A 23,262-nucleotide genomic window follows, 5' to 3' on the forward strand; every position below is an offset into this window, starting at 1 on the left:
TCAGGCCCAAAGCCAACGTGGGGAGAAAACCACCTTGGACCAACCCTAGACTACAGAAAGCTGTGGAAAATCAAATGGATGGGTTCCTCTTCCTTCTCCTTTGTGTTCCCCTCAGCACAATAGACTCATTGAACACGTGAGATGAAAGGGACCTTTCACAGGTCTTTCCATTTATCCTCCTCAGTCAAACCAGAGCAGACTAGCCTAGGAGAAGACTCCTTTCACCCCTTGATTGGTCAGTGCAGGGTCAGCCTTAAGGCTCCTTTATGTCTCTAGAGTAAGTGGGGCCAAGAAGGCTTGGTGGGCAAGTCTCGCTTCCCTTAGATGGTTCCCTTTTTCCAAGTTCTGCCGGCATCCTTTGCTCATGGAGCGGCTGTTTTCTCCACAGGAGCTTGGCTTGCTGCAGGAGTACCTGCTAGCCTTAACCACTGATGACCACCTTCTCCGCTGTGCAGCCCAGGTAACCCACTCACACCAGCAGAGCTGGCCTCCTGGGCCATCCTGCAGCAGGTGTTGTAATGGAATTCATTTGGCAAGAAACAAAGAAGCCACATTTTGAGAGGTTGAAATGGGAGTCTTTATTGGAGAGTCAGTATCTGCAGGTAGATTCCTGTCTCAAAGACCTGCAGCCCCTAACAGAGCTTGAACCAAACTTTTGAAGACAAAAATCACATGCTTGGGGTGGAGACCAAGCTTCAACAAAAGTCAGACCTTATATGGAAGAACTCGGGTGCAAGCAGAACTTTACAACTAAGGAAGTTGCTCAGGGGTCAGCTTAAACTTTCCATATAGGAGATATGCTTCAAACTTTCCATATTAGGGGGATACTCAGAGGTGGGCAATTCAAACCATTTAGGTTCGGAAGCTGAAGGCCAGCATTCCCTGTAGCAAAAGCTCTCCCAAGACTAAAGAGCATGACACCTGCAATTCAGTGAATGGCCTCAATCACCTCTAGACTTTTCAGAACTGAGTGAAAACCCCCCTTTACCCAGCAAACACCAGGATTGCTGCAAGGACCAGGCATATTGCTTAGACCCAGTCTCCTTACTTCACAGCCAGCAGCATCTTACTGTTGCCAGGATAGTATGTGTTTTTGATGAATACAGACCTTCCCAGAGATTACAGACCTAGTCCAGTTCATTCACTTCCTTCTGGTGCTCAGAGAGCCAGTGAGCCCCATTTATCACTCATATTAAATGGTCATATTAAATAGTCAGAAGACACTAGCAAGAATTTGTGTCTTTAAAACCAAAACAACCAATGTCTTAAATTTAGTTTGGAAAATCCTGAAGTTTCCATAGAGTTATACTTCGGATATTTTTAGATGTTACTGCTTGGTCAGAAAAGTCCTTTTCTGACAGCTGTTTGGTCTCAGGGCCTATCACATTTTTATATTATGGAGGATCTAAGAGGGCTTTTGGTCATGTGCATTATCTATCTCAGTAAATACCATTAGAAAGCACTAGATTTTAAATATAGAAATTAAAATAAGAAACAAAAAAGTTTAACCATTTATCAATTCATTCTTCAAAATTGTAGTAAACATATTTCATCTTAATACGTTCTGTGAAAAACAACTTTTTTCAAAACTAACTACTGAGGGTGGTGGCCCTGAGTCCTATTTTTGCAGCTTCCTACTATTTGACTCAATGGCAGGCATCTGAATCCTCGGGCGTGCCCCTGCTCTCACTAGCGCTTGGGGGACAGGGACAGTGCAACGCCAGTTTGTGGTGCATTGGTCCCAAGTGTCCTTGGGGAAACCTTGGGTTCAAGACTCTGCATACTGTGGGGTCTACTCAACCCCCACAGCAGACAGATGAGGACATGGAGCCCCTGGGTGGGAATCCAGCTGGGACATCTCCCCACGGCAGGCCTTCTGTCTGTGGAAAGCTCTGAGCACACAGTGTTCCTGGAAGACAGGGCCTCCAGTCCCAGGCTAGGACCCTCTGCTCAGAAGTAGGAGTCCCCAAGTGAAGGTAGAGGGGCCTGCAGAAAGCTGAGGCCCGTATAGGCTGGGTGAACGAACACTCACTTCACCCCTGACAGCTTCCTGCTAGCACTGCTGCTACCACACCAGGCTTCATTGATGTTTGACAACTCCTGGCACTGGGAGCTCAACATGGCAGTTTTCCCATGGGTTTGATCTCCATGCCTGTTCCCAGGTCCAATCTTCCTTTCCACTGACTCCCTCAGCACCCATTGGCATCATTCCCTAACTTTCCTCCCCCTATGTCCTCCTTTCTTCCCGTTCCCCTCCACTCAGCCTGTGTTCCCAGGTACCCACCTTCCTCCCGCTACTTCCATCTCGTTTGTACCACATTCTTCCCCTTTTGTACCTTTGTGCTGTTCTTCCTCAAAGAAAAACTTTCCCAAAGCCCCCAGAAAACAGTGCTCCCTACTCACCAGCATGCCACTGCTGTGGGCACCAATGATTTATACCTCACCTCTGAAGTATAAATCCCGTGGTTCTGACAGTTGTTCGGCCTCCTTCCGAGCTCCATCCCTGCTTCCTCAATGCTCAGTAGAGCGTCTTGTTCACTGGTGTGTGAGGGAGTAGCCCTTGATGCTGGCTGTTCTCCTTCCGCAGGCTCTGCAGAACGTTGCTGCCATCAGCCTGGCCATCAACTACCCGAACAAGGCCACCCACCTCTGGAATGTCGAGTGCTAACCTCAGTGTGACTGTGACGTGTGTGGACCTGTTCATCTGTCCACAGGGGCTCAGAGCAGACCTCCAGCCTCATTCAGAAAAGATTCCTGCGGCTTCAGTGCCCAGCTCTATTTGAGCTCACTGTGTCGCTAAGAACTTGTGCACAGGCTCAGCATGAATGGACTATTGCACATGAGAAAAGGCAAAGCAGTGCAGAATGACTCAGAAAGGACCTGCAGGAGGCGCTTGGAAAACTTGTTCAGAGACCAGCCTCCTCCAAGGTCGCAGAAGACCTGGAAGCAGCCTTGCTGGATGGTTCTGTCTCTTCTAAGCTAGGGATGCCCATACTTTGTGTCAGTGGGTAGGTGCTGGGGAAGACACCACCTGCCAGAGCCACCCTGACGGTCCACAGTGGTCTGACTGGGTTGCCTTTGCTTTTAGTTTGTGAGATTAGGAAATCCGAACCGAACCACAGCCAGTGCAACCCCACCACCAGCCCCTCTGCGTTCAGAATGGGACACATACCAGCTAGCTCCCTGAGTGCCCAGCCATCTCCAAGAAAGCCTCGTGGAGCAAGCTCCCTGGGCACAGCCAGCGGGCCACCCTGCAGGTCCACCCACACTGTGGCTCCTGGCACCATCGTGATTTTTTTTTTCAGTTGTTTTAACATGTTTGGGGTTCCACCTCCTGTTTTTAGAAGAGAAGCACACTGGCTCCCTGAGTAGGCCTCTGGGGGATGCCAGGGACAAGCTGCTGAGTGAAAGTGGAGCTGGAGGAACTTTCCAGCCTCAGCACTTGCAAATATCAAGCTGTTCAAAGAGATCTTACTTCAGGAGGAAAACCCACCTGGCTTTATTTCTACTCGAAGGTCATGGTGGTCTTCCCCACCCATCACCCTGGGTAGCTCCTTGACTGTCATCTTCTAGCAATAATGATATGAGTTATGCTGTTTCATGTTTTTTTTCCTGTGTGATTTTAGCCTCATCTTGTGCTGAGGATCATCCACTTTCCAGAGCCATGTGTTAGCATGTGAAGCGGGATTGTCATGTGGGCCATGGCTGGCTAAGTGGTGACTCATGAGAATGAAGATCCCTGAGGTAGCTGCTTTTTAAGAGCGGGTCCCTGAGCTAGAGGCTTAGCCTCATAGGGATAAACCCAAGGAAAGCTCCAGTATGCCCCTTGGCCTCTGAAGAGGCTCAGGGGTCTGCATGGGGGTCTGGATAGGCAGAGCCTCAGTCTGCAAGTCTGGAGCCCCTTTGTGCTGGGGTGTTGTGCCTCTGGCTCAGGAGGCCACCTGCACATCCCTAGAGTCAGCTGAGTCTGTGGGTATGGGGAAATGGCCACAGAGTGGGAGGGGGTACAGAGAGACAGGAAGAAATGGGGTGGTGGCGCACGACCTACTGCCCTGATGTCCAGGAGTAACAAGAGGGAGGTTGCTGGCCAGGAGGAAGCCCCTTTGCTGGCCTTCTCTTGCTTTGCAAACTGCCTACACCCCAGAGAAGGCTCAGAATCCCAAGACAGGGGGTCAGGTTAAGTCTCAGTGCTTGGGTAAAAAAAAAAAAGAAAAAAACCACTGTAAGCCAGGCACCATGGCTCACCCCTGTAATCCTAGCTACTCAGGAGGCTGAGATCTGAGGATTGCCAGTTCAAAGCCAGCTTGGGCAGGGAAGTCCATGAAAATCATCTCCAATTAACTAACAAAAAGCCAAAAGTTGAACTGTGGCTCAAGTGGTGGAGTGCTAGCCTTGAGTACCAAAGCTCAGGGACAGTGTCCAGACCCTGAGTTCAAGCCCCAGGGCTGGCACAAAACAAAAAACACTGTGGGCTCAGGCTCAGTGACGACTGACCAACCGCTGGAAAATAGATGAGGAGAATGTGATCCCACACCACTCCACACCTCCAATAGATGGCAGGAAGGGGGCAGATAGGCTGGACACAGTGGGGTCGAGGCAGTGGCCACCAGCTCCACTCCCACCCTCTCATCTGAAGGAGCAATTGTAAATAGACACAGATTTCCCGGTTTCTCTCAGCTCACTGCCCTTCCATTTTGGTCTCAGCTTCAGTCTGCATAGAACAAACCTAGTTTTTACGCCACTGGTGTTCTCTAGCAGGGCTCTTCCTTGCCTGGCCTCCCAGCTCACTGCTGCCTCTGCCCCTGGCCACTGGGAGGTGCTGCTGAGTCAGGACCCATCCCTGGGCAGCCAGAATCCTCCTTTGACCCTCCTTAGGCAAGACTGCCTAGAATGAGACAGAACTGGCAGGAATACCACGTCATAGAAACATGTGCCTAATCTATAAAGAAATTCTGTTTCCAATCATAATGTATTGTACAGACACTGTTCTTAATGAGAGGAGTGACTTATTTTCATCATTCTTTTTAATTTGTTTTCTTACGGGTTTACGATTTTGAATTTTTCTTATTTGGTTGAAAGAAAAAATTTTGATTATATCAGCTGAGAAAGTTCAGCCTGTAAAAAGGATGTGAAGTTGTGGATAAAATATGCAAATGAAGAGAAATATATTGTATAAATTCTATATAAAAATATATAACTGTGTGTGGACTTCTTGTCCTTCCTCCTTCCTTCCCTTCCTCATGTGAAGATTTACTTGGATTTCTACCAGCCCTGGGCTCTGCCGGTGTGGAGTCACAGGAGTCACAGAGGCACTTCCCCTGTGCTATGTTACTGAACTGTCCCTGAAGCCCTTCTCTCGTTCCCTTCCCCAGACAGGCCAGGCCCTGGGTATAGCCCGGGCTCTCCCCTCTGCACAGTGCTCCTGAGGCTTGCACACCTGGATGGTGCTGCACACATGATGGTGCTCCAGCCCCACACCGTGCCGCCTTTTGTAGAGAGCAAAGAGGCACAGCTTGCTACTAGGACCTGCTCTCCTCACCTGGTTTCCCTCTTGCCAGCTTCTGGACACTGCTCTGACCGCAGCAGAGCTCCTTGCCAGCTTTCTAACCTTGGGGCTTCTTCCTCTCTCATGTCTCTGATTTACCTCTGCCCCTCAGATGCTTACCTGGAACCAAGGACTACCTTGCAACTTAGAGACAAAAAATTGCTTGTTGAGGATTCTGCCTAACTAGCATTTGAGACCCATTTGTCTGTGTCTTTTCAAAAGCCCCCAAACTGTTCTGGATCACAGCCTCCTCTCCCACCATGGCTGAGGCCAATGTCACTCAATCTCTGGCTGGCCATGGTGTTCCAGGCCTGTTATCCCAGCTACGGAGGAAGCATATTGGCTGTGTGTCTGTCATTTCCAGTGACATGGGGAAGCAGAAGAGGACTACAACCCAGGTCAGCCTGGACATAAAGCAAGACCCTACCTCAAAAATAACCAAAGCAGGGGCTGGGAATATGGCCTAGTGGTAGTGTGCTAGCTTCGTATACATGAAGCCCTGGGTTCGATTCCTCAGCACCACATAAATAGAAAAAGCCAGAAGTGGCACTGTGGCTCAAGTGGTAGAGTGCTATCCTAGAGCAAAAAGAAATCAGGGACAGTGCTCAGGCTCTGAGTTCAAGCCCCAGGACTGGCAAAACAAAACAAAAATAACCAAAGCAAAAACAGGCTGGAAGCTTGGCTCAAGTGGTAGAGTGCCTGTCTAGAAAGTGCAAGGCCCTTAGTTCAGTCCCACAGAAGCTGTATATGTCTAAGCACAGGAGACAAAGCTGGACAAGCTTGAGCCAGATGCCCAGCCCCAAAGCTGGACAAGCTTGATCCAGATGCCTAGCGCAAGGCCACAGCCAGGTGTACACACCCATCTGCTCACCAGGTCACCCAAATCTGCAGTATCCCTGGTGGTCGGCCTTCATGAAACAGCTGGCTGAAAATCCAGGCTCTCAGGCCCACACCTGACCTGGCCCTGCATGCCTGTGGTGGACCCTTGCCCACCCAGTAGGGGGTTCTCACCTCCTCTGTCCCATCCCTGCTCACATAATCCAAGTTTGCAGATGGCAAATGTCCAGATCTTCCTGCTCAAAAGGAGTTGTGATGGGTAAGCTCTGCACTGTGTACTTTTTCTCCATAGACCATCCCCAGTAAGAATGCTAACACCCTCTGGGAGGTTTGGGGAAAGGAAACCAGGGAGATCAGGAATTCAAAGATAGCAGTTCTCTGGCACCAAACCCAGAAGATACCATAAGTAAAGGAAACCATAGTGGGAACTCTCTGGGAACATGGATGCCAAGGGTTACTATGGGAACAGAAGGTAGGATTAATGTCCAAAAATCAATTAATGTGATACATTATATCAATAGAACAACAATAAAAATCATCACAAAGGATGCAGACAAAGCACTTGACAAGATCCAAAACCTATTCATGATGAAATTCAACAAACTAGGAAAAGAAGGGATCTTGTGTAGGGCATCTCTGAAAAGCCCACTAGCTTCACTCTAACAGGCAAGAGGTTGAGTGCTTCGCTGAATTAGGAGCAGCATTATGATGTCTATGCACACCACTTCTCAACATTGTATAGGTGATTCTAGCCTGAGCCAATTAGTCATGAAGATGCTAATGGCATCCAGTTTGAAAAGGAAAAAGCAAAACTATTTTCAATGACAAGATCTTGTACATGTCAAGTCCTTCAGCAAAAAGCAAACAACTACTAAAACAAGTGAGTTCTACAAGGTCACAAGATACATGATTAATCATAAAAATCAATTGTCGTCAGGCATCAATGGCTGGAGCCTGTAGTCCTTGCTATTCAGTGGGCTGAGCTCTGAAGATTGAGGTTTGAAACTCAGGCAGAAAAGTCCCTGAGATGCCTATCTCTGATCTATCACAAAAGAAAACAAAAGGCTGGACGTAGAGCTGAAGCTCAAGTGATAGAGTGCTAACTTTGAGCCCAGGCCCTGAGTTCAAACCCCAGGCAACACACACACACACACACACACACACACACACACACACACACACAATTGTAGTCAGGCACCAGTGACTCACACTTGTAATCGTAGCTACTTAGGCTGAGATCTAAGGATTGTTGGTTTGAAACCAGTCCAGAAATATAAATCCTAAAGACTCATCTCCAATTAACCAGTAAAAATCCAGAAGTAGAGGTGTTGGTCAAGGGGTAGAGTGCCAGCCTGGAGCAAAAAAAACTCAGGGAGAATGCCAGGTCCTGAGTTCAAGACCCAGTACCAGTGCATGTGCACGTGTACACACACACACACACACACACACACACACACACACACAAACACACAATTTTAGCCAGTCATAATGGTGCTGGAAAAGACATCTCAGCACATTGTCCATTCATTCTATTCAAAAATTCCTAGAACAGGGCTGGTAATGTGGCTTAGTGGTAAAGTGCTTGCCTAGCATGCATGAGCCCTGGGTTTGATTCCTCCATACCAAATAATCAGAAAAGGCTGGGAGTGGTGCTGTAGCTCAAGTGGTAGAGTGCTAACCTTGAGCAAAAGAACCTCAAGGACAGTGCCCACACCAAGTCCTGAGTTCTAGGCCTAGGACTGAAAAAAAAAATCCTAGAACAGCTGAACATTGGTGGTTTACACGTATAATCCTAGCGAGGCTGGGATCTGAGGATTTTGGTTCAAAGCCAGGCTGGGCAGGAAAGTCTGTGAAACACCGATCTCTAACCACCAATAAGCTGGAAGTGAGCAGGTGCTGGTGCCTGGGTAGAGGAGAGAGAGCATGGTGAACAAGTTTAGAATAACCACTCAGAAGCTGGGGCTTAATTGGAGTGGTTAAGGGACCAGTAAGAGGCCTTGATCATTGCCTGTAATTGGACTATATATGTCTGGATTATAGATGTCTGGACTATCAAGTATGGATAGAAGACCCACAATAAATAGAAATAGCAGGTAGCAAAGGCAAGAATTTAAGTTCCTGTCCAGTTAGAAGATAGGTATGAACATTAGATAGGCATGCTTATGAATGACTTTCTTTTGAGCTCCCTCTCTGGTTAATTTTAAAAGAGCAAGCACAAAGTGACTTCATTTAGTATCTAACACCATCAATGCAGTTTTTCCCAACTGCCTCTGGGTGGACCCTTGTGGCCAGGACCAGCTCTGACCTGGTGGGTCTAAGAGGTCTCTTCTTGCTGAGATGCTGTCCCATTTGCCTGTTGCTAGGGTGGCATATCCCTCTTGGTGCTTCTACTTATTGCTGGGATGGTATGCCTCAGTCCACATGAGTCCCACATTGGAGGCGGGGGGCAGTGTCTGACAGATTAAATGAGAGTTTTTGTTAATAGCCCCCCCCTTTATTTCCAATTGAAGCAACAAGGAAATCAATAGAAATAGTTTTTAAGTGGTACTTACCTGAAACTTAATAAAAATTAAGTTTCACCAATAAATACCTGTAAGAATTATTTATCCCCCTGTGGGTCTGACTATAAATGCTGCAGAGGATCAAATCTGTAATGTATACTTGCATTCACCATTGAGGAACTGTTACTGCTGCCTCCCACCTCCCCCCTCTCCCTGGCCTTTTACCCCTTTATTTCCTTGCCAGCAGGAAGTAGCCAGGGAGAACCAGTGCCCCTTTATAACTATCAAAAGGCTGGAATGTTAGATCAGTTTCCTTTGTTTTCTCTCCTTGGAAAACTGCACAGAGACACCTCCCACTTTGTTCTCTCTGTGCATGACTGCACATGGTCCTCCTTAAAAGACCCTGCCCAGAACCTGTAACCCAGGTACCTGGCACACCAGGGGGCAGGGGGAGGTTCCCCAGGCTCTGAGGTCACTTCCTCATCCAGTTACCTCCCCCCTGTCCTCCCTTATATAATTTCTCTCCAGCATTAGTTTGTTCCCTCTCTGCACACCTACATCTGGTGCAGTCCTGTGGTTTGGTTCTCTCAATGAACTCTCTTCTGCCTAAACCATGTGGTGGTCTCCTTTCAACAACCCTTACATTCACCACATATCACAAAGTGAAAAATTATATAATCAACTCCACTTATGTAAGACAAACTGTATTTGTTGCCTATAGAGAAAAATTGACAAAATTTACAATAAAATATATTGTTGTTCACTGGTGCTGAGTTTATGGAAAACTTTGTCATTTTGTCCTTATTTGTATTTTTTATTTTTTAAATTTATTTATTTATTTATTCGGCCAGTCCTGGGCCTTGGACTCAGGGCCTGAGCACTGTCCCTAGCTTCTTTTTGCTCAAGGCTAGCACTCTGGCACTTGAGCCACAGCGCCACCTCTGGCCATTTTCTATATATGTGGTGCTGGGGAATCGAACCTAGGGCTTCATGAATATGAGTCAAGCACTCTTGCCACTAGGCCATATTCCCAGCCCCTAATTTATTTATTTTTTGTCAGTCACAGGGCTTGAACTTGGCCTGGGCACTGTCCCTAAGCTCTTCAGCTCCAGGCTAGCACTCTACCACTTGAGCCACAGTGCCACTTCTGGTTTACTGGTGGTTAATTGGAGATGAGTCTCACAGACTTTCCTGCCAGGCTGGCTTTGAACCGTGATTCTCAGATCTCAGCCTCCTGTGCAGCCAGGATTTCAGGCGTGAGCTACTAGCGTCCCGTGTATTTTGAATTTTTTCTATGTGTCATACTTGTTTAATGAAAAGGAAAAATGATTTTTTTAAAAGATATTCTATTGTGAAAGTTGCCTTTTTCAAGTTTTGTTTTTAAATTCATTGCAGGGTTTGGCTTTCTGGGCTCCAGGCTGGAATATGTGGTCAGTTTCCTGCTTAGGGAATTGCGTTTTTTCCACATTGCATGAGAAGCACTGAGGGTTTAGAACAAATAGGAGCTGCCTGCTTCTGTGGGGGGGGTGGGGCCCCCCACAACCCTAGGTACCCTGCCACCCACAAAAGCCCTCTCCATGCTGAGCAAAGTGTCCAGGTCTGTGTATTTACTCTGGTGTTATAAGCACTGTAAGGAGAGCTTGTTCTTGTAAGTGGTAAGACACTGCACTCACACTTGTAATTCAAGAGGCTGAGACATGGAGGATCATGGTTCAATGCCAACTGGGCCAGCAAAAATCTGGGTTGGGTCACCTCTAGGTTAAGGTGTGTGGAGAGTGCCAGCTGAGTGATAGGCCCTCAGTTCAAACCCCAGTGGGTGGTGGAGAGGGGAAGAGTAGCCATGTGGCACAGACCTAGCCAATCAAAGCCTTCCATTCTCTAGCTGCAGTGATTGGCCCAGGAGTGAGTGCCAGACCCTAGACAGCCCAATGAAATTCAATCTCAGGACCTTTATTGCAACTTATGGGGAAAACATTTCACTCTGATGAGATTTCTGGAAGAAGGGAAATCATGGTTCAAAGCAAGCCAAGGCAGAAAAGTCTGTAAGACGCTTGTCTCCATTAACTAGCAAAACTTCAGAAGTGAACAGGGTGCCAATGGCTCACACCTGTAATCCTAGCTACTCATGAGGTTGAGATTTGAGGATTGTGGTTTGAAGATAGCCTGGGCAGGAAAGTTCATGAGACTCATCTCCAGTAAACTACAAAAAGAGTTGGAAGCAGAGCTGTGGCCCAAATGGTAGAGTACCAGCCTTGAGCACAGAAGCTCAGGAACAGGATTGGCAAAAACAACAACAACAAAAGGTCAGACATTGCCAGGTATAGTGGCCCAAGCTACTTAGGAAGAGTAAGATCTGAGGATGGCAATTCAGTGCCAGCAAGGGCAGGAAAGTCCATGTGTGGAGACTCTTATCTCCAATTAACCACCAAAAAGCTGGTATGGAGCCGTGAGGCAAGTCTGTCTCCCTCTCTCCCTCCCTCCTTCCCTTCTTTCCTTCCTCCCTTCCTCTCTCCCTCCCTCCCTCCCTCCCTTCCTTCCCTCTCTCTCACCTTTCTTTTCTCTTTCTTTTTTATGCCAACATCAGAGCTTGAACTCAGGGCCTCACACTTTTGCTTAGTTCACTCAAGGCTAGTGCTTTACTACTTGAGCCACAGCTCTACTTCTGTGTGTGTGTGTGTGTGTGTGTGTGTGTGTGTGTGTGTCCATGAGCATGCACGTGCATGCGTGGTGCCAGTCCCAGGCTTTCATTCAGGGCCTGGGCACTGTCCTTGAGCTCTTATTGCTTAAAGCTAGAGCTCTACCACTTTGAGCCACAGTGCCACTTCCAGTTTTCAGGTGGTTAATTGGAGATAAGAGTCTCAGACTTCCCTGGGCTGGCTTCGTACTGGGCTCTTTCAATCTCAGCCTCCTGAGTAGGTGTTGAGCCACTGGCACCCAATTCTCATGTGTTTAAAAAGTTTTTATTGTTATTATAAAGGTGATGTACAGAGGGACTGTAGTTACATAATTCAGGAAATGACTTCCTTTTTGAATGTCACCCCTTCTCTCACTCTCACCCAAGTTTTTCCTTCCCATCCTCATCCAGAAGTTGTACAGCTCATTTTCAACGCAGTGTCTAGTGAGTACCACTGCTGCATTTGTTCACCTTTTGTCCATTTCTGTACTTACCCTTACCCTCCCAAGAAAGATAACAAGACAAAAAGCAAAGAAAACAAAAACAGCAGCAAAGAAAAAAAATCTGATTGTTTCCATTTCCTGTAGTTTTTTCAATGTTTTTTTGGGGGGGAGGGGTCAGTCATGGGGTTTGAACTCAAGGCCTGGGAGCTGTCCCTGAGCTTTTCTGCTAGTGCTCTACCACTTTGATCCACAGCTCGACTTCTGGTTTTCTGGTGGGTGATTGGAGATAAGAATCTCACAGACTTTCCTGCCCAGGCTGGCTTTTGAACCATGATCCTCAGATCTCAGCCTCCTGAGTAGCTAGGATTACAGGTGTGAGCCACCAGTGCCTGGCTCAAAAAATACTATTTTGTAAGATCAGATGCACATGGGCATTACACCTTTGTGTTCTCTCATGTCCTTTGATGTACAAGTTTGTAATTTTGCAATCCCGTTTGATTTTTCATTTCTGGTATGTGCTTTCAATGTCCTACCTAAGAAACCACCGTCAAAGTCAAGATAATGGAGAGGAGGAAAGGACAGATATGGAGAAAGGAGCACAGTGGGCAGACAGAAGAGGACAAAATACAAAAGGGGGAATAACAGAGGGCTAAGAGAGTACCGAAGAGTACCAAGAGTACCGAAGGACCAGGACAGATAGGCTGGGGGGGCTCTACCCCTGAAAAAAGTGGAAGGGTCAGTCCCTCAAAAGCCCAGAGCCTGAGGTCACAGGAAGATGGGGGAGCCCATGTTGAAGGTTCCTCCCCTGTCCCACCCTTGTGCGTTGGGGGTTATGACCCAGCAAGGCAGGGTTGGAGGCCTAGCTGACAGCTCAGATTCTGGGAAAATAATTAGTCCCACACCTCACCTCAAAACAACAGATATGCCAAACACCAGTGGCTCACACCTATAATCCTAGCTACTCAGGAGTCTGACATCTGAGGATCAAAGTTCAAAGCCAGCCCAGTCAGGAAAGTCCTTGAGACTCTTATTGCCAATTAACACCAGAAAATAGGAAGTGGCACTGTGGTCCAAAGTGGTAGAGTGCTAGCCTTAAGCCAGAAAGCTCAGGGACAGCATGCAGCCCTGAGTTGAAGCCCCACAACTGACAAAAAAAAACAAACCCAACCCACTAACAAACAGAAAAACAAATGTGGCCATGCACTGGTGGCTCCTGCCTTTAATCTTGGCTATTCAGAAGAGGATTGCAGTTCAAAGGCAGCCGGGGCAGTAAAGTCTATGCAACTCTTACGTTTTATTAACCAGAGGAGGAAAAACATACAGAAGTGGCATTGTGGCTCATGAGGTAGAGCACCAGCTTTGAGTGGAAAAAGCTAAAGGACCTGACCCAGAGTTCAAGCACCAGCACCAGCACAAGACTGCAAAACAAAACAACAATAATAAGATGTTCATGGGCTGGGAATGTGGCTTAGTGGTAGAGTGCTTGCCTAGCATGCACAAAGCCCTGGGTTTGATTCCTCAGTACCACATAAACAGAAAAAGCCGAAAGTGGCGCTGTGGCTCAAGAGGTAGAGTGCTAGTTTTGAACAAAAAGAAGCCAGGGACAGTGCTCAGGCCCTGAGTTCAAGCCCTAGAACTGGCAGAGAGAGAGAGAGAGAGAGGGAGAGAGAGAGAGGGGAGAGAGAGAGAGAGAGAGAGAGAGAGAGAGAGAGAGAGAGTTCAGGAAAACAGAGGTACAGGACTCTAGTTCCTGAGAGATTCAGGGGACTTCTTGGAGGACTTTGAAGGACTGGCCAAAAAAAAAAAAAAAAAGATGTTCCTGTTTGCAGGCAAAGTAATGCAGCGGCCAAGCCTGCAAATGTAAGATCCACCGGGGACTGAGTATTGGGTTGTGTGGGTCTCTTTGCTGCTTTAGCGGAGTGCTACATACAGTAGTGTACAATACCCAGAACGGTGTCGAGAGGGTTGGGGCATGGCTCAAAATGTAATGTCTAGAAAATAAGAAATAACCCCCAGCTCAATCACCAGGAAGGGAGGAAGAGAGAGGGAGGGAAAATGAAATTCATTTGTCTTCCCTCAATGTGCGCTGGGAGGCAGAGGGAGGCTCCATGTGCTGAGCCTCTCCTGCTGTGTGGGCTGTGGTGTTAGCAGTGACCGTGGGGCCGCGTGTGAGGTAAGGGCCAGAGCCAGCAAGAAGGAGACCAAAGCCTGAGATTCCCATCCACATCAGAGTACTCCCGGAGTGGTGACATTAGTCCATCCAAAAGGATAAAACCCCCATCTCTCATCACGGCTGCTCTGGGATGGTTCCCATCCACGAACTTTGAGACACGAATCAGGAGCTGGGAGTTCCTCTCACCTCCCTGAGCTTCAGAGCCCAGCATAAGCCATCTTGAGAGGAAAGCCTGGCCCTGTGCCGGGGGCTCTGTGCCAGCACGGAGAATGCCACGGCCCAGGAGGGCAGGTACCCATGACATTTGATGACACTCATTCTTTCCATGCTTAGATTTTTCACAATAAGGTGTTGGATTTACAAGCAGAAAATGCAACAAAACTAAGGACTTAGGCCTTGGTGTCTAGCGCAGGTCCGCTCCAGGACCGAGACAGGAAGCAGAGGGCGAAGGTCACTGGATTGGTTTGACCTGAGCATGGCAGGCTGTGCTTGGCTTGGAGCTGGCTTGGCAGGAAATGCCTGTTGCCAGGAGTCCTACACTCTTTGTGTGGTGTGGTTGAGGCCGGGCCACCAAGGCTGCCTCTGGGGAGAGCTATGCTGGGGCCCGCCAGGGCTGGGCTTGGGGGTCCTTTGTAGGACGTGGCCCACTTGACAGCCCTGGGCTCTCTCCAAGAGAAGGCAACTCGTTTGGCGGCTCCCATCCATTTCTGGGGATGAAACCCCAGAGTTTGACTCTGGGTGTCAGCCTCTGACCCCATCTGGGGTGTCACATCTGCAGCTTGGCCCAACGGGGGCTCCTCCGAAGCTCCTTGGGGAGTGGGGAGCTGCCATGGTATTTTCAATGGCCAACTATGGAAAACCCATACATTAAAAGCCAAATTCCCAGAGACTCAGGGCCACCGTGGTGGGAAAGCCCGGGACAGGGAGGGTGGACACTCACACCTTGGGCACCAGTGTGGCCTTTTCACTCAAGACTCATGCTCTACCACTTCTGTTTATTCTTGCTTTATTTTTCTGCTTCTTCTTCCATTTCCTGGACACTTCTGGTGTGTAAATGTGTGTGTGTGTGTGTGTGTGTGTGTGTGTGTGTGTGTGTGTGTGTGTTCAGTTGGAGATAAGAGCTCACAGACTTTCTACCTAGCTGGCTTATGACCTTGATCCTCCGATCTCATCCTCCTAAGTAGCTAGGATTAAGGGCGTGAGCCATAGAGCCCTGCTGGAAAATTCTTGATTCACCATTTCTGAAGCCATCTGTGCCCTGGACTTTACAATGAAATCATAACTTCCCTTTGCGCATCAGACCATTGGCATGGGACTTCACCCCTTGCAGTAGAAAGAGATGGTGCCAAGCTCAGGCTGCTAGGCCTGCAAAGGCCTCTTTTTTCTGTAAGGGGGAGACAGGTGGGGTGGATCTTCCGCTGGCCTCGGGGCTCCCTTCTCACCTCAGCCTTTTGCCATCGGAAGGCTTAGAGGAACTTGGGTGTGCACCAGAAAAGGAAAGGCATAGTGGGTGCAGCTGTGTGGTGTGGGGCCTGAGCTGGGCCCCAGGGTTCCCAGCAGCCTGTGAGGGGGCCCCACACAGCTGAGTAGGTTTCCTGAGTGCCTACGAAGTACGACCACCTTCCCCAACCCCAGGGCACTGGTGGGCTCCCTGAAGCCACAGTGGACAAGGACGCCTAGGACCCTGCAGCCAGACAGTCTCTGTCCACTCTGGAGTGGGGGGCTCTGCCTCCCACCCCGAGTCTTGTCCCACAACTGAAGCAATCTCATGAGCCAGAGTAGCTCTCCAGCCTCCATGGAAGGTTTTGCCCCCAGAGACTCCATGGGTCTGGACTACTGGAGAAACTCCCCTGGCCCCAACCACACATTCCTCCTCCCACTAGGCAAGAAGGGGAAACTGAGGTCTAGAATGGGACTGGAATCTGTCCAAATGTGCACCACTAATTGTGGTCCTCGCTGCAGGGGTCTCTGGGCCTCCATGCCAGGCTTTGCCCCCCTCAGCATGGGTAGAACTGACTCCTGAGGCCAGAAACGGAGGGAGACAGTGAGGGGAGAGGGTAACTACATGGGTGCGGGGGGGGGGGGGCAAGGGCCGTCTATATGTCTGTCTGACCATATGTCAGTGTATCTGTCCCTTGTGGGGCTGGACTTGATGTTGTGTAACAATTGTTCCTGTGGAGCAAGAGATGCTTCAGAATCCATGGTAGCCAAGATAGGCAGGGCAGGCTGAGTGCTGGGGCTCTCGCCTGTAATCCTAGCTACTCAGGACACTGAGATCTGAGATTTGTTCAAAGCCAGCCTGGGAAGGAAAATTTGAGACTCTTATCTCCAATTAACCACCAAAAAGCCAGAAATGGTGTGGTACAAGTGGTAGGAGCACCAACCTTGAATGAAAGAAACAAAAAACCCAAGAGAGCAAAAGGCCCTGAGTTCAAACTCCAATACCAGTACAGGAGGAAAAGAGGAGGAGCAGGAGGAGGAGGAGGAGCATGAGGAACAGGAGCAGGAGGAGGAGCAGGAGGAGGAGCAGGAGGAGGAGTCTGTGGCAGGGTGTGCCAAGAGATAAGGACCAGCTGGGGGCTGGTAGGAGGTCTTTAAGTAGGGAATCCAATTCTGGGAGCCTGCGGTACTGGTGCAGGTGGGTTGGCACTGGGGTGCAGCAGTCAGCACAGAGCAAGGCAAGGGCCCTGACATGGACACAGAAGAGCAGGTGCATCTCCAGCCTCCTGCAGGGGCAGAGCCTGACCATCCAATCCCACCACTCCTAAGGAGCTACGCCCAGTCTTGTGGCCTATGGGCTCTTGAAGGGGCCAGACCGCAAGGGCAGCAGCATTGACAGGCCCCAGCCCAAGACAGAGATGCTTCTGTGGCTTGGGTTTTTTGGAGACCCGGCCTCGCTTATCTAGTGGCAGCAGGGGGAAAGGGCAGTGTTCTCCCAGAGGCCCTTGCTCCTGTACGAGGCTGGCTGGGGCTGGCTGGGCATGAGCTTTCTTCTAATGCTATGTCCATAGGCTGAGCTGCCTGGGGAGAGCCCTTGGTACCCACAGTTGGCCTCTGGCTAGGGGATGTTTTGAGGTGCCATCTTGTGAATTTACTGAGATCTGCACTGGGCCGGGGTCAGAGGGAAGGAATTGGAGCAGGGGGTCAAAGTGTGACACCACACACACTCACATGTGTTCATCAATACAGTCCATATGCATGTATACCTGCACACACATGTACACACATTTACACACATACAGATACTCATGCACAGACCTACCCATGCACAAGCAGGCATGTATAGGCATTTGCACACATTCACACATGCACATGCATAAACACACATGTGTGCACACAGTCTGAAATGGGCTGTGAAATTGTTCAACAGAATCCTGAGCAGGAAGCATTTGCTTCTTCAGTGGAGTGCTTGCCTGGCACTTGTGAGAGCCCGGCTTCCACACCCAGCACAAACAAGTATAAGCCAGTGCAGAGCAGTTGCAACCCCTGAAACTGGAAAGAAACTTGCAGAGGTATGAAGCTGACTTCTGGATGGAGCCCATCCTCATACTCACCCTCATCTTTCTCCTGTCTCCAATGGGGCTCAGGGCTTACCTGGATTTTCGAGGGTGGCCACCCCACAGCCAGGACTTACATGCCAGCCAGTTGTGGCAAGCAGCCTTCATTCATAAAGAAAGATGAATCACTTGGGTCACACATGAGCTGTCCCTCCTTGCTTTCTGGCTGTCCCTTGGCTGAGCACCTCTACAGATCTGATTCAAACATTGCTACACTGTGTCCCCACTATTTCAAAGTCAGAGCAGGAGGCAAAACTGGCAATCAGCAGGGAACCTGGAGCCCTCAGGGAAGCGTGGGGACAGAAGTCGGTCCAGCCTCACTGGCTTCCTGCCCAGGGCACATCTTGGTTCCTCCATTGGCTCCTCCACCTGAGCCACCTCTACACTGGAGGTTCTGAGAGCTTCTTGGAGCCGGTTCCCATTCCCCCATCAAGTGGAAAGACAAGTAAGGGGCCTCAAGTTTCCCTCCTTCCCCTTCCCCTCAGTCATACTGTGGGACAAGCACACTTCCAAGGGCACCACTGGGGGCCTTCAGCTGAAAGTCTCCCAACACACAGGTCCCATCTGCTTTGAATAAAGGCACTGAAAAATAACACAAGCTGAGCATCAGTGGCTCACACCTATAATCCTAGCTACTCAGGACGCTGAGATCTGAGGATTCTGGTTTGAAGCCAGTTTGGTAGAAAAGTCTATAAGACTTTTACTTCCAATTAACTACCAAGAAACTGGAAGTGGAGGTATACTCAAGTAGTAGAATGCTCTTCTAGAGCCACAAAACTAAGGCCCTGAGTTCAAGCTCTAGTACAGAGATCAGGAGAGGGGGGGTGGGGAAAGGAAGGAAGGAAGGAAGGGAGAGAGAGAGTGGGAGGAAGGGAAAGAGGGAGGGAGGAAGAAGGAAAAGGAGATGGGAGAGGGAGGGAGGAGAATGGAAAGAGGGAGGGAGGAGAAAAAGGAGGAGGAGGAGGAGAAGGAGGAGGAGGAGGAAGAGGAGGAGGAGGAGGAGGAGGAGGAGGAGGAGGAGGAGGAGGAGGAGGAGGAGGAGGAGGAGGAGGAGGAGGAGGAGGAGGAGGAGGAATTCTGCAAATGGAAAGTCTGGAGGTCCATCATTTCAAGCAACCATCCTTGAGGCATCTCAGGGTCCCCACACGGGCTGTCTTGGAACTACTGCTGTACCCCCCGCTTCATTCATGTTCCATGGGCAGGAAACAGGGAAAGCAAAAGCCCTGTCTTCTGAGGACATGTTTTGTTGTTTCATTTAGGAAGCCCCAGCAAAGCGTCTCCTCACATTCTGTTGGCCAGACCTGGGTAATATGGCCATCCTCAGGTTCCAGGGAAGCCAGGGTCTGGCGGAGAAAGTCTATTTGGCTTAGGTCATTCATGACATGCAATGGGGTTTGTGCCTTTGTTACTTGAGGCAAATTCAGGATACTATTAACACTAGTGGCTCATGCCTGCCATCCTAGCTACTCAGTGGACTGAGACCTGAGAGTTGCGGTTCAAAGCCAGCTTGGGTGGACAGTCTGTGAGACTCTTACCTCCAATTAACCATCAAAAAAGCCATAAGTGGAGCTGTGGCTCAAGTGGCAAAAAGAAAAAAAAAACAAACCAGCCTTGAGCAAAAAAGCTAAGAGACAGTGCTCAGGCTCTGAGTTCAAGCACCAATGATTAACAACACCACACACACAGACACAGACACACACACACACACACACATATACACACACATGTACATACCATGTAAAGGACTGGTTAAAAAGATCATGTATTTTCTCAATAACAGAAATGAGAAATGATGGAGCTGAGACCCAGAGACACTTAGCAACTTTCCCAAGATTATACAACTGCAAGCGTGTTTCTTCAGGTCTGTTTCTGTGGAGGATGCTCTTAACCCCCCCCACCCCCGCCGGGCTAGATTTACCTCCCCTGGTGCGGGGATGCTCAGCTTACTCCCTTATCAGTGCTCGCCTTTTCACCCTTCCCCCTGGGCGCCCGACCCGCGGGCAGCCAAGGTGGAGCGAAGGGACACGGGCAAGCCTAAAGTGCACGCGGCCGAACGAGATCCCCTTTTCCTCCCTCCTTATCCACCAAGGAAGCCAGGCACAGACGGATCTCAGAGACACTTCAGAGAGCAATCCGGTTTAATCTGGAGGGGCTCACAGTAATATAGTAGTGATGACGAGGATTGAGCAGGAGCTGGCAATAGGCTGGCGAGCTTGTCCATGCAAGAGCAGCTCCCAAGGACCTCCCTCATGGGCTAACGTCACTTCCCATAGTACCGCCTTCTGGGCAAAGCCCTCGAAAAGGGAGCATGTGTGCTCTCTGGCGCAAGGTGGGGGATGGTCTCAAAGCTATCCCTTCTGGTTCTGGACCCAGAAGGAGATAGGTGTGGCTCACTTCCACACTGCCCCAGGGCTGGGGGAAGGGCGGCCTCTCGGGAGCGCTCCCGAGACACTGCCCTTCCCCCCTTAAGGCCAAGATGAATCCCCAACACCCCCCCCCTTGGGTCCCTGCTGCTTAGGTCTCTCCCAAAACCATTCCCCACCCTACCCAGAATGTGATTTTTCTCAAGCTGGAAATTCACATCTTTAACTTTGTGCTCCATAGCTCAGCTGTTTCTTGCCCTCAACAAAATCCTCATCATTGACTTAAGCACAAAGCCACTTGGTTTTGATGCTTGCTGCCTTGCAACATGTTTTAAAGCCAAGAGCACAAAGCTGCCAATGTTACCTTTTAAAACAACACCTATTTTCTTTTCTTTTGTTTTCCTCTTACCATTACCCAGTTCCTGAAGTCCTGGGCAGAATTCCAATGTAAATAGCAGCCATGATGGAACTTGGGGGGAAGGAGAGGAGGGTGAAAGACCAATTGAGACCCAGAGAATGTCAGTTCCTCAGCAACTGTGGCTCTATGGAAAGTTCTTTGTTCTTGCCTGTTGGCCCTTTGCCTCCAGGATCTGGGTGGTGTTGCCCTTGGCCAGCTTCCTGGTCAGGTCACAGACAGTGATCAGGGAGAGTGCTGGGAGGAGAGGCCAGCACCAGGCTATGTCCTTGGGAGTGAATTCAAGAAACTTGGGGTGCACTCAGCCCCATATGCCCCACAAGCACCACTTCCTTCAGCACCCATGGTGGCTCTGTGGGATGGGACTGCTGCACTGCCTACTGAAAGAGGCCATTTAAAAGATGCTTTTTCTGGGTCTTATGAATTCACTAACAGTGCTCCCACTTGGTATCTGTGCCCTTTGATCTAAGCTATGCTCTATGGCAGCCAACTTTGCTATCACCGTGAGCTCCAAGAAAGACCAGCTTTGTAGATAACCATCCTGAGCTGAAGGCAAAATACTCAAGAGACCACTTGGTTCCAGTTCTGTTCCTGTAATGAAGTGGAAACTTCTCTAGCTCTCCTCCAAGGACAAGGACTGAGCGAGTGGCCAGACAGGCCATACCTGTGACTGTCTCGACTCTGAACACCTTCTTTACCTCCTCCCCAATTCTCCCCATTTCACCTGAGGCCAGCGCCTGCGTCCATGAAGTCATCTGACAACGTACTGAAGCACTGTCTTCCCCAGGCTGCTGGGGACTGAGTCTCCTTTCTCTGCCCTTCACCATGTGTCTTTATTTTGCTTATGGTGATGAGTGACCAGACCTCACTTGGAACTCCTAGATTTGGGGCCTGGAATCTCAAAACCTGATTTCACTACTTTACAAGGAGAAAATTGAGGCTTAGGGAACTCCAGTGGCTAAGGTCACATAGTGACGCTAAAACCAATGGCCTGGGCAAGGGTACCCTGGGACCTGAGGGTGTGAAGGTATACTGGGAGCCCAAAAGACCCCAGCTCATTCTCAGAGTTTGTTTTGTTTTGGTTTTTTGCCAGTCTATGTAACTCAGAGCTCAAAAGCTGGGCCTTCAAGTCTCAGTCGGGTTAGGAGTTCAACCCCACACATGGCCTCTGATATAGCATGCTAGCTCTGGTAACAGCCCAGTGGTAAGGACTAGTGTCTGGGAGCATAAGGAAGACCAGAACCTTGCTCTACTGTGTTCCAGTGTGTGTGGTCTTTGCTTCTTGGAACATGCAGAAGATGCTCTTCTAAAGCTAAGTGAAGAGAGAGTGACTGAGAAGTGGAGATTGATTTGAATATGTTGTATACATGCATGGAAATGTCATGAAAATCCACCTTGTATAACCAATGTATTCTTTTTTTAATATTGTTATTATAAAGGTGATGAACAGAAGGTCTTACAGATATCCCTTGGGATATTGCAGTTCACTTCTTGCAGCTTCACTATATTGCAGTTTGTTTTTTAAATACATAAATAGTGATCCCTCACCTCACATGATAGGTGAAAATCCGAAAAGCAGCAGTAAGTAAACCATAGTATAATGAGGGATGGCTATCACCTGTCGAGGGGCCTCTGGGATGGAACTCACATGACAGAGGCGGGATCACTGTGACAAATATATATTCTTTAGAAAATGAAAGAAAGGGTGCTGGGAATATGGCTTAGCGGTAGAGTGCTTGCCTAGCATTCATGAAGCCCTGGGTTCGATTCCTCAGTACCACATAAACAGAAAAAGCCAGAAGTGGTGCTGTGGCTCGTGGTAGTCTCCAGCAAAAAAGAAGCCAGGGACAGTGCTCAGGCCCTGAGTTCAAGCCCCAGGACTGGCCAAAAACAAAAAAAAGAATTAGGTGCAAATGCAGGCATTGCCACAGTGCCCATAATCCCACACTGGGGTGGCTGAGGCAGGTTGACTGAGTTTGAGGCAGACCCTGTCTCAAAACAATCACAAACGGGGCTGGGGATATGGCCTAGTGGCAAGAGTGCTTGCCTCGTATACATGAGGCCCTGGGTTCAATTCCTCAGCACCACATATATACAGAAAACGGCCAGAAGTGGCGCTGTGGCTCAAGTGACAGAGTGCTAGCCTTGAGCAAAAAGAAGCCAGGGACAGTGCTCAGGCCCTGAGTCCAAGCCCCAGGACCGGCCAAAAAAAAAAAACCATCACAAACGATGAAGTAAGGTGCTGCCTGCCCTGGCCTGCCTGCAGAGCTAGTCCCTGGAGCCATCTTCCCTCCACAATGGCCTTTATGAGCTGATTTGACTATGCAAATCAGGGGCATGGCTCCAGGGAATTTGAGGCAAATAGAACCCAATGTGCAAATCTGGGCATTTTCCTAGAGTGCTGCTGCTGGCAGCCCAATGACCCAGCCCCAGGGTAGCTCCCTCTCCACACAAAGCCCTGCAGCGCCCAGCAGGCCTGACCACACAGGCAGTGACACGCACCCCGCCTGTCCTATGCTCAGGGGCGGTTTTGCTGTAAATCATGGCTTCAGGAGGGAGCCCAGAGAGGTAGAGGACATGCCAAGGTCACCCACGGGGTCAGCTATGAGTGAGAGAGCCTCACCCATGTGTCTGCCCTGTCCGGGCATTGATGTCTTAGATGTAGTGCCTGGCTGGCTCTGCCATGCTGAGGAACTGGCTGCCATTGCCAACTTTCCCCCTGGCTCTCGGGCCCCACCTGGGGACCTGGAAAGG

At 49.4% G+C, this 23,262-nt stretch overlaps 1 protein-coding gene across 3 annotated transcripts in view; it reads left to right on the forward strand.

The window, feature by feature from the left end:
• Positions 1 to 17,721, forward strand: part of Zzef1 (zinc finger ZZ-type and EF-hand domain containing 1) — a 166,295-nt gene extending 148,574 nt beyond the window's left edge. For 2 of the 3 annotated variants that reach the window (XM_048366226.1, XM_048366227.1), the window contains 2 exons: positions 389 to 460; positions 2,588 to 4,311. In XM_048366226.1, the coding sequence (XP_048222183.1) occupies positions 389 to 460; positions 2,588 to 2,668 (153 nt within the window). In that variant the 3' untranslated portion in view covers positions 2,669 to 4,311. Of the gene's footprint in view, positions 1 to 388; positions 461 to 2,587; positions 4,312 to 17,710 lie in introns of those variants that run through there. The other variant, XR_007213754.1, reaches the window with a different exon arrangement.
• The last annotated feature ends 5,541 nt before the right edge of the window (positions 17,722 to 23,262 follow it).

Source organism: Perognathus longimembris, chromosome 17 (assembly GCF_023159225.1).
Source record: "Perognathus longimembris pacificus isolate PPM17 chromosome 17, ASM2315922v1, whole genome shotgun sequence".
In the NCBI taxonomy this organism is placed as follows: Eukaryota; Metazoa; Chordata; class Mammalia; order Rodentia; family Heteromyidae; genus Perognathus; species Perognathus longimembris.